This window comes from Vipera berus, assembly GCF_964194415.1.
Source record: "Vipera berus genome assembly, chromosome: 3".
NCBI classification, from domain to species: Eukaryota; Metazoa; Chordata; class Lepidosauria; order Squamata; family Viperidae; genus Vipera; species Vipera berus.
Window position 1 is genome coordinate 66,297,000 of NC_138204.1, and position 12,036 is coordinate 66,309,035.

Genomic DNA, 12,036 nt, shown 5'->3' on the forward strand with positions numbered 1-12,036 from the left:
AGAGGGCAGGCCCCCCCACTGAGAAGGCCCTATCCTTGGGCGTTACCCGCCGGCAATCTCTTACCGGTGGGACCCTGAGCAGACCCTCCCTGTGAGAGCGCACTGGACGAAGGGCACTTGATGCTGGCAGCAGGTGTTCCCTCAAGTACCCCGGACCCAAGCCATGTAGGGCTTTATAGGTAATGACCAGCACCTTGAATTTCACCCGGAGGGCAACCGGAAGCCAATGCAGCTCGCGGAGTAGAGGTGTTACATGGGAGTATCGGGAGACCCCCATTACAACTCGCGCGGCCGCATTCTGCACCAGTTGAAGCCTCCGAGTGGTTCTCAAGGGCAGCCCCATGTAGAGAGCGTTGCAGTAGTCCAAACGGGAGGTCACGAGCGCATGAGTAACTGTGCGTAGGGCATCTCGGTCCTGATAGGGACGCAACTGGCGCACCAGGCGAACCTGGGCAAAAGCCCCCCTGGTCACGGCTCCTATGTGGTCTTCAAAATTGAGTCGTGAATCCAGGAGGATGCCCAGGTTGCGAGCCCTATCAACGGGGGGTAACACCTCACCCCCCATCGTTAGAGATGGAATAGTCTGGTTGACCCGAGATGCCGATATGCACAGCCACTCAGTCTTGGCGGGATTGAGACGAAGCCTGTTTCTCCCCATCCAGACCTGGACCGCCTCCAGGCACTGGGACATCATGGCGATGGCATCACTGGGTTGGTTTGGGGTGGAAAGAAAAAGTTGGGTATCATCAGCGTACTGATGATACCCCACCCCGAAACCACGAATGATCTCGCCCAGCGGCTTCATATAGATGTTGAACAGGAGGGGCGAGAGAACCGACCCCTGAGGAACTCCACAAATGAGAGGCCTCGGGGCGGATCTCTGCCCTCCCGTCAACACCGACTGCAAGCGGCCCAGGAGATAGGAGGAGAACCACCGTAAAACGGTGCCTCCCACTCCCAACCCCCTGAGACGCCGCAGCAGGATACCATGGTCGATGGTATCGAAAGCCGCTGAGAGATCTAATAGGACCAGGACAGAGGAGCAACCCCTGTCCCTAGCCCTCCAGAGATCATTCACCAGCGCGACCAATGCCGTCTCCGTGCTGTGTCCGGGTCTGAAACCCGATTGGTACGGGTCCAGATAATCAGTTTCCTCCAGGAACAGAGGAAGCTGATGCGCCACCACACTCTCAACAACCTTCGCCAAAAAGCGAAGGTTGGAGACTGGACGATAGTTATTTAAAACAGCCGGGTCCAAAGCAGGCTTCTTGAGGAGGGGTCTCACCACCGCCTCCTTCAAGGTGGCAGGGAAGACACCCTCCTTCAAAGAAGCAGTTATTACTGCATGGAACCAGCCTCGTGTCCCCTCCCGGGCCGCATAAGCTAGCCAGGAGGGGCACGGATCCAACAAACAGGTGGTGGTGCTCAGTCTCCCCATGATCCTGTCCACATCATCAGGGGAAACAGGGTCGAACTCAGTCTAGATAACATGCTCAAGACCGCCCGATTCCTCCACATCAGACTCTGCCCAGTCAGAGTCCAGACCGGTCCGGATCTGAGCGATTTTGTCCGCCAGATGATGACTAAACTCCTTGGCTCGTCCCCGCAAGGGATCCTCCCTCACCTCCTGGTTAAGGAGGGAGCGAGTTACCCTAAACAGGGCGGCCGGGCGATTATCTGCGGACGCGATAAGGGCAGCAAAGTAGTTAGACTTCGCCGTCCTTATTGCCGCAAGATAAGACCTTATAAAGGTTCTTAACTGCAATCGGTCAGATTCGGATCGGCTGGACCTCCAACCGCTCTCTAGACCTCGTCTCCGACGCTTCATCTCCTGGAGCTCCACAGAGAACCATGGGGCCCAATGGGATCTGCGCCGGGTCAGAGGTCGCAAGGGTACAACGCAGTCAAGTGCCCCGGCGGCCGCCGTTTCCCAGGCATCCACCAGAGCATCGACTGGGCTGTGGGTAAGGGTGATGGGTATAGGCCCAAGCGCCCTCTGGAACCGTTCCGGGTCCATTAGGCGCCTGGGGCAGAACCACCTGGTCGGTTCCGCCGCCCAGCGGCGGGGGGTGGCATAACGGAAAACCAGCCGCAGGAGGTAATGATCTGACCATGACAGGGGGGTGATGGTTGGTGAACCCCCTCCCAGATCATGCAACCACTGTCCAGATAGGAACACCAGGTCGAGAGTATGATCCCCCACATGAGTCAGGCCCTCAATAACTTGGGTCAGGCCAAGTGGACAGGATCATGGGGAGGCTGAGTTCCACCACTTGTTTACTGGACCTGTGCCCCTCCTGGCTGGTTTATGCAGCGCAGGAGGGGACACGAGGCTGGCTCCAGGCAGTAATAACTGCTTCTTTGAGAGAGGGCAGCTTCCCCGCTGCCTTGAAGGAGGCAGTGGTGAGGCCCCTCCTCAAGAAGCCTGCCCTGGACCCGGCTATTTTAAATAACTATCGTCCGGTCTCCAACCTTCGCTTTTTAGCGAAGGTTGTTGAGAGTGTGGTGGCTCATCAGCTTCCTCTGTTCCTGGAGGAAGCGGATTATCTGGACCCCTACCAATCGGGCTTTAGGCCCGGGTACAGCACGGAGACAGCATTGGTCACACTGGCGAGCTCGGGATAGGGGTTGCTCCTCTGTCCTAGTCCTATTAGACCTCTCAGTGGCTTTTGATACCATTGACCATGGTATCTTACTGCGGTGCCTCAGGGGGTTGGGAGTGGGTGGCACTGTCTTACAGTGGTTCTCCTCCTACCTTCTGGGTCGTTCGCAATCGGTGTTGACAGGGGGACAGAGGTCGGCCTCGAGGCCTCTCGTTTGTGGAGTTCCTCAGGGGTCGGTCCTCTTGCCTCTCCTGTTCAACATCTATATGAAGCTGTTGGGCGAGATCATTTGTGGTTTTGGGGTGGGGTATCATCAGTATGCTGATGATACCCAGCTTTTTATTTCCACCCCAGATCAACTCAGTGATGCCCTCTCCGTGATGTCCCGTTGCCTGGAGTCGGTGAGGGTCTGGATGGGGAGGAACAGGCTTTGTCTAAATCCCGACAAGACTGAGTGGCTGTGTGTACTGGCATCTCGGGTTGTCCATTCTATTCCATCTTTATCTATAGGGGGTGAGGTGTTACCCCCCGTAGATAGGGCTTGCAACTTGGGTGTACTCCTTGATTCACAGCTCAATTTTGAAGATCATATAGGAGCTGTGACTATGGGGGCTTTTGCCCAGGTTCGCCTGGTGCGCCAGTTGCGGCCCTATTTGGACCGGGATGCCCTGCACACAGTCACTCATGCGCTCGTGACCTCTCGGATAGACTACTGCAACGCTCTCTACATGGGGCTGCCCTTGAATACCACTCGGAGGCTCCAGCTGGTGCAGAATGCAGCCGCGCGAGTTGTGATGGGGGTCTCCCGATACTCCCATGTAACACCTCTGCTCCGTGAGCTGCATTGGCTTCCAGTTGTCTTCCGAGTGAGATTCAAGGTGCTGGTGATGACCTATAAAGCCCTAAATGGCATGGGTCTGGGTTATTTATGGGAGCACCTCTTGCCGGCGTTAACTTCCCATCGCCCTGTGCGCTCCCACAGAGAGGACCTCCTCAGGGTGCCGTCGGTCAGGGAATGTCGACTGGTGGCTCCCAGGGGGAGAGCATTCTCTGTGGGTGCGCCTGCCCTCTGGAATCAGCTTCCAGTTGAGTTCCGGATGGCTCCCGACCTTCGCTCATTTCGCCGCAACCTGAAGACTTGGTTGTTTGAACAGGCCGGCCTGGACTGAGGGATTGGGGTTTTAGAGTTTAAATTTTTAAAAAAATTAAATTTTAGAATGTATTTATTGTTTAGGGCTAGTTTGATTTAATCTTATTTTAATTTTTATACACTGTGTGTTGTTTATAGCATTTTAATTGCCCTGTACACCGCCCCGAGTCCTTGGAGAGGGGCGGTATATAAATCTAAATAAAATAAAATAAATAAAATAAAATAAATAAATCATTTATGAAGATCTTGAAGAGCACTGGGCCTAAAACGGAACCTCGGGGTACCCCACTGCTTCCTTCCTTACATGTAGATGTAGTTCCATTAAGGACTACACACTGAGTATGACTTATCAGCCAGATACAAACCTATCTGGTGGTGATGCTGTCTATCCCACATTTTTTTAGCTTACGAAGAAGTAGGTTGTGATCTACTTTGTCAAATGCCTTACTGAAATCTAAGTATACTATGTCCACAGCATTTCGCTGGTCCACCAATTTAGTCATTTTGTCAAAGAATGAAATAAGATTTGTTTGGCATGATCTGTTTTTGACTTATGGCCTTTGGTAACAGAATCTGACAAGATGATTTTTTTTAAAAAAAATATTTTCTTTAAAAAAATAGTAGTTCATGACATATTTATATGTTAAAATACAACTGGTCTAGTTAGGTATTTCACAAATTTATATCATCATACTCACACATTCTCTTTCTCTCTCACACACATTTCTCTTATGTATCTCTAGTAAAAGGAAAATGATAGCCAACGTCCTCCTAAATCAATTGTTAGGAAGGTCAATGGAATGAATGAGATGAGCATTTTTGTAGTTATGGTCCACTGGATCAACGCTGACTCCTGGTGATTAATGGGAAACATTTTCTTGCCAACATTTACAGAAGTGACTTACCAGTATCATCTTCCTAGGCAGAGAATGACTAGTCTAAATCAGGGCTTTTCAACTGGTGGTACATTGGCACCTGGCAGGTGGCATGTGGCCCTGCCCAGCCCTGCCAAGGGTAGAGGGGAAGGGAATGAGCCAAAGTGTCACAGCGCAGGACTTGCCATGAGAGAGAGTCCTCAGGAACTGTAGGGCAGCTGGGGCAAAGCAAAAGCCCCAGGATTGGCACTTCCGGCTCACCCAGAAGAGAACGGAGGAGGAGGGGGGCGTAGACAGGAGAGGCTATAAAAGGAGGTAGTTTGGGTGGGACAGGGAGAGAAAAAAAAAGACACAGCCTTGGGAAGAGGAGTCAACTGGAGCTGCACCAAAAGGAAAAGAAGGAGGGGGGCATGAGAGGAGATCAAACAGGCTGGCTGGGAGCCGATCTACAACTTCTGTGGCAGCCATCCGTGCCGGGCACACACACAGGTGGTAATGTAACCACAGGCAAGAAATGCAGTGAGGGAGTGGTCGCCCTCCATGAGGAATGAAGAAATACAGCATTGGCTGGAGGTGAGGCACGGAAGGAGGAAGAAAGGAAGGAGATGGCAATGAGAAAGAGGGAGGTAGAGAGCAGGAGAGAGGGAGGAAAATGGAAAGGAAGGAAGTGTTGGAAGAAAAAGCTAGGGGCTTGCTTTACCTTTAAGAGAAAAGAAAAAAAATGAAGCGCTGCCGTTTGAAATAGGTGAGAAAAAGCTGGCTGCTCCAGATGCTCCAGATGTTTATTGCCAGAAGCAAAGTGCCGTTTCAGCTGTTCAGTTCTGGATCAGCTGAACAACAAACCAGAAGAGTGGAAAGATTCTTATGTGATTTTGTGACTTTGAAGTTCTGGGATTTGTGCAATGTGGACTTTATGTTCTTAAGGAGTGTTTGGCAATTTCTATTGTGGCAAATGGCTTATGTCTTATGTTGGATTTTGGGGTGAGGGCTTAATGGTTCTAATTCTGTTATTCTGCTATTGTTAGTTGTAGACTTTACTTCAAGGGATTTTGAAGTATTTTTGTCCTGAATGGATTTTGCCTGTAGCATTCCTTTACTTATGAATGGAGTCATTAGGGGAGGCTGCCTTAGCCAGCAGCCAGTACTTGCTACATTAGTTTGTTTGTTTGTTTGTTTTTTCTTAAGTGCTGGCTGCCAGATCCTTAACTTTCCTTTCTACCCAGTAGCTAATTCTTAAAGGGGAATGCGCCTTTTTAAGCTAGTTCCCTCAGCGGCTTGTTTTTTCTGTCTCTGAAGGCTTTTCCTTGTTTGATAAATATATGGAAGAGAGAAAATATGGGTTTTTTTTCAAATTTTTCCTTCAGAAGGTAGGAGATGGGAATGAGAAGGAGGGAGGCAGGGAAGGAGCGAGGGAGAGAAACAGGAAGGAAGAGAGGAAGGAGGGAGATTGGAATGAAAGGGAGGGAAGGTCAGAAGGAAGTCCCACCTTAGCATTTGGCCACCAATAGCCCTGCCATTGATTTTGCTTGTCAAAAGGTTGTAAAAGTGGATCACATGACCCTGGGACACTGTGACCATCATAAATATGAATCAGTTGCCAAGCATCCAAATATAAATCACATGATCCTGGGGATGCTGCAACAGTCATAAGTGAAATTGTTTCAAATGGTCATAAGTCACTTCAGTGCCATTGTGAAAAATGATCATAAGTCACTTCAGTGCCATTGTAATTTTGCACAGTCACTAAGCAAATTGTTGTAAGTCGAGGACTACCTGTACTTTATCACTTTTTTCCTTTTTTTTTTGGTCATCAAGTTTTTGACACCTTGCTAGGTGGTACTCAAATATTGTTATATCCTAAAAGTGTTACAGTCGGTGAAAAGGTTGAAAAGCCCTGGTTTAAATAACCCAGCTGATCACATACCCTAGGGACAACAAAAACTCACAGTCTCCTATTTTCTAGATTAATACCTTCCATGACACATTACTTGTATACAATTGAAGAACATCCAAAAGCTGCAATTGGTGCAGAATGTGATGGGAGAAGATTATGGTTGCATTTACAGTAGATATGCCCATGCTGCACCTACACTGGCTGCTAATAGGTTTTTGGTGCAATTCAAGATACTGGTTGTGTCCTATAAAGCTCTTCATGGCATATTTGAGGGATTGCTTTTCTCCCATTGTCTCCACTCATCCTGTTAGATCTGGCAGGAAGGGCATGTTTTGGGTCCCACCAATTAAGGAATATCTATCTTGTGTAACTTTTTTCTGTCATACTGCTTGCCTTCTGGAATGCCACATCATCCAACATTAGGCATTGCCTAACATTAGCTTATCTTGGAGCCTTTCAGAAAGCTATTAAGACCTGACTATTCTCCTTATTACAGGAGTTGGGAAGTTAGATGAAGCTAGGTGGGTTGGTTCCTGGTGTTCTCAACTGCCGAATATATTGTTTGTATTTGCTTTTGTTATTTCACTTTCAGATAATTTTTAAATGTTGTAGCTATCCATAATTGTATCTGCATGATGGGAAGCCATGTATATAGATTAAGTAAATGCATTTTATTTACAGATCCATACTTCTCTTTGCAATATAAAATGTATCTATCTTTGCTTAACCTGGCTTCTTAGTCAGGAATATGTACATGCATATTATGTGCCAAACCACAACATCTCCACAAACATTCTTCATACCTTTACCCATAAATATATTAAGCAATGAAAAAAATAACATTTTCTTATGATACTTCTTGCTCAATGTTGAAGTTTTATTAAGCATTCTATCTATGCTCAAACTTCATTTCCATCATATACTACTGTTATTATATTTACTGAACAATGAATAACTGCATTTGCACACATCATTCCACTATTCAAACCCACTGACCTTATCATATTAATTCTATAAATCGACAAATTCACAATAACATTTTGACTCAAATTTATGTATTTCTCAATGATGTGCTGAAAGAACAATAAGTTGGTCTATATGCTGCCTAGCATAAAGCTGCATACCACTCCCCATATTTATTCATTACTTCCTCACTTATCCTTCTAATCAGATTTCTGCCAAATCTTATAGCTTGGGCATTTACTCCTGCTACCTTTATGTCTGTGTAGAAGAAGAATAATGGCATTCTTCCAATTTTCAGGCAAAGATACAGCCTTTACACAAATATTGCAAAATCAAGCCATAAGAATGCTATAATCATATTTAATAATACTCCAGTTATACCATCTATATCCTACACATAATACAATAAAAGTAGTCATCATTGAATGATTCTAATTGAGACTAGAATTTCTACTGTCAAGAGAAATGGTCATTAGGCAAAATATTGCGTGATCAAACAGCAAAGGCAGTTCTGTTGCAGGACTGCACCATTGTTAGGCAATGATTTCACAATTCTCCTGCCCTGTCTTCTTTGCCTCAGCTTCAATTTTCCCTATTTACACTCATTTCTGTTCTTTTGGTTGTCCTGCACTCTACCACCACACATGCTGTACCATCTCCAGAAGGTTTAGTTAACTATCACCATTTTCTAACTACTGCTGCTGCTGACAAAATAAAGCAGCTGCTAGTCCTTTGTGAGGCCTCACACCTGAATTTTGATCAAGGGACCGTGTGTGTGTGTGTGTGTGTGTGTGTGTGTGTGTGCACGCGCGCGCGCACGCACTGCAACAGCCATAACATAACTTGTTCAGCTTCCACATATCTTCAAAGGATTGTTAAACAAATAATTGTTAAGTGAGGACTACTTCTATATTATTCATATTGGGAACACGATGTACTGTTGTCTAATCTTCTCTATAAGGAATGATTATAGGCAATGAACCAAGGGAAGATATTAGGTGACATTCTTAGCAACAAGGCTACATAGGTTTGAACCTCAAGTGTCAGAAATAGTTTGACAAAGTGTAACTTCACCTCAATCAGGTTAAACATCTGTTTATTATTAACACTAATCAGGGTCACGGAAAGAGATAGCTGTAATAAGTGCACACACATAATTTTGAGTTTAAGAATAATCTGCTCAGCAATCCATCTCCATTTAGGGTCATCATCCCATATGTGATTATATCAAGATATGAGTATCACAGCTGAATGTTGTTACCTGACTGAGATGGATGTCACCTAGCAGCTTCAGAGAAACTGTAAAATACACAATGGGCTAATACAAAAGATTGTACACTCCAAAACACAAATTGCGTGGAATCAATTTATATCACATCTTCCTACAGCTAAATGGTAGAATTTTAGCTGTACAGCAGGGTGCCATGTTTGATGGTATCAAAACTGCCAAATCAAATTGGATCTTCTCCAATTTATGTCCAAAAAGAGATCATTCACTAAACATACAAAGCATTCCAATGTTGTTTCAAGATTTGAAGCTGCATTGTAAAGAAACTGTTCAAAGTTAAAAAGTTTATCACTCTCTTCAAGACCTTGTCCAAAACGATTTACAGCCTTATTTCAAGGGCTTCTAAGTTAACTCATATAAATTAGAATTACGCATACATGCGTGTGTTCGTGCATGCGTGCGCACACACACACACACACAATTACATTAATTTTATATAAGCATTATAATTAGCATTGAAAATAAGTATTTAAATATTTTTGTAGCACCTTTAATTTCATCATGGAATCTTGACATAACTTGTCACCTCGCGCTGCAGAGACTTCATCTATACCAATGAGTTTTGCTTTGTATCGAACACCGTCGCCTTTAAACCTCTTTATTAAAGTTGCTTCACTGCGATCCTGACCTGAAAAGAGAGATACAAGCTTGTAACCCACACAGCTGTATAAATATATCAAAAGTTAAATACTTATAATCATGTTTATTATAAAGATATATTGCATCCATAAGCATCACTTCCATCTGTCATGCTTCAGCTCAGTTTTGTTTTGGCCACAGCAAATGGAAGAAGGGGAGTAGTAAAACAATTAATAGAGTGCCATATTTCTCAATGAAACTATAAAAGGCACTTACAGTTTTAAACTGATGACTTATTTCTGAATGAATACATATGGAAAAAGACATAATATCAAAGCATGCATCTTTTCTCTTTAATTATATAAGATCTGTTAATGATTTTAGAACTGCCTTAGTTACTGGCCAAAATTCACATCATAAAATAAACAAGTCATAAGTATATCAAATCATGAAAAATACTTTTTTTATTTTAGACTAAATTATTATATATAATCCTTGTTTGATAATAAGACAGTCTAAATGTTAATTAAAATATGTGATTTGGAATTGTTAGATCTTTGTGGCACTTAAATTTCCAATACTGTTATTTAAATCACATACTGCTACTTTTTTGGTTTTCAGCCAGGCTTCTTCACTGACATGCTAAAATGCTTTGTTTTCAAGGTTGCTTCCTACATGTGCAAGTTTTTAAAGCAGCAAGTAAGTATGTTTTTATAAAGTCCTTTTCATATTTACATCAGATCTGATGAAGCTTGCATATGAATATAATTTCTTGTTTTACCATTGTACTGTAGTATCCTTTTGTGTTTTGGAAGAAAAGCAAGGAAGAACCTTGTTAATGGTTGAATTGGAAGAAAACTAGAAATGCCAGGGTAATAGATAAGGTTTGTATATTTTTACATAACATTTTTGTTTTTTCTCAAGTGAATTTGTTAGATATGGGTGGGGGAGGGAATACACTCCAAAGTATTTATGTGACCACATGGGAGTACCATATTTTGAGTGAATACAAAATGTCAGATATAGAGCTAAAAACTGACACAAATCACAAAATATGGGATAGTGATAGAGAAAGTAACTGATATCTTTCTAAAAGATGGTAACAGAAAACATTGTTAGGATCCAAATCACTTACAGTAGCTGTACCCCAGCTAATTAGATCTCACAATATCAAAGGAAAATATCTTGAAATTAGACAATTCTGTTACCCAAACAATGGAAATGTAAGGAAATTGACCTCCACATTGAGACTGTTATGCCATGCAATTAGAAGAAAAGTGCATAGGAATTTAAACTTGATTTCACTCTAGATAGGGGTTACATTTCAGGTCTTGAAATTAGAGAACTGGTTTGGTCTAGTGGTTAAGGCACAAGGCTAATTCTAGTCCCACCTTAACCATGAAAACCAGTTGGGTGACTTTAGGCCAGTAACGTTCTCAGTCCAACTCACCTCACAGAGCTCTTGTGGGGGAAAAAGAGGAAGAAGGTATGCTCAGTATGTTTTATGTCTTGTATTATTTGTAAAAATAGTAAAGATGGGGGATATAAATAAATAAATAAAAATACAAAAAATCGTTCATGATTTTTTTCACTTTTACATAAATCTTCCTCAGAGCTTGTGTGTCCTTATATGCCTAGTGTGTTATTTCCAGTTTATCAAAAGAATGACATATGATAATCATCTGAACTTGCAAATGTATGCATTTACTCATTTTCTTCTTTAAAAATAAGAATAAAAACTAATGTGAGCAGACGTTAGCCAAGTGAGTGCTGGTTCATTCATGATAACCCAGGTATCCCAATGCTGGAGCTGTGTGTCACAGCTGGTCCTCCCACTTTTGCAGTAGACTTTACCACAAGGATGTGTACTTTCTGAAGGTACTGAATATAAGTACTTCTATTAAACAACATTTATCAATTTGTTGTTTAAATGAGCTAAAATGGAACGCAGAAGATAAGACATACTTAAACTATCAATATTTCACAGAGAAGATGTGATCATTGTATATTTTAACATACATTATTTTTAATAGTCTTTAGTTCATATATCTTGCCCTTGTACATGGACATATCTAAAGCTATCTAATATCTCCAAACTTAACTTTAATGAACATTGATTTCTCTTCAAAATGCAAGAATCTATTCACTAAGGAAAATATATTCTATTCTGAATCCACATACAGTATTGTTGAGAAGCTCAGCTAGCAATTATAATAGTTTTACACAGTTTTAAAATCCAAAAGTATTAGATTCTCTTTTAAAGTTTCAATATTTGCTTTCCTCTTTCTCATCCCCATGTATTATTATTTTTTTGAGCTACACATGGATACATTATCAATTCTTTTCTATTTTCATTGTGGGAAAGAATATGGTAGCTTAAAACATTGGTAGTTGTTTACAAATTTAAAAGCAATTAAACAACATCAACAAGTAATCACCTATCTTGGTCCTTGAAAGGACTGGGTTAACCCCTGAATTTATCAAATTATTGTGCCCACCTGCTCCTGGACAATATCATCTAAAAGACTAATGGCACATTGATTACTAGTCAGAAACTGTAAGTAATGTTTAAATTATACGGGAGGGAAATGCTGAGGCAGATGTTACTAGTGAAAGATAAGAACAATAAAGAAACATTAGCAACACTATGCTCTGAGGAGGAAAAAAAATCACATCTGGATGCA

At 42.9% G+C, this 12,036-nt stretch overlaps 1 protein-coding gene across 3 annotated transcripts in view; it reads right to left on the minus strand.

Annotated features, from left to right (window-relative positions):
* The window catches only part of DAB1 (DAB adaptor protein 1), a gene marked incomplete at both ends in the record, with an annotated part of 190,263 nt that overhangs the window by 96,779 nt on the left and 81,448 nt on the right, over window positions 1-12,036 (minus strand). For all 3 annotated transcript variants that reach the window (XM_081324630.1, XM_081324629.1, XM_081324628.1), the window contains one exon: window positions 9,262-9,401. In XM_081324630.1, the coding sequence (XP_081180756.1) occupies window positions 9,262-9,401 (140 nt within the window). The remainder of the gene's footprint in view (window positions 1-9,261; window positions 9,402-12,036) is intronic.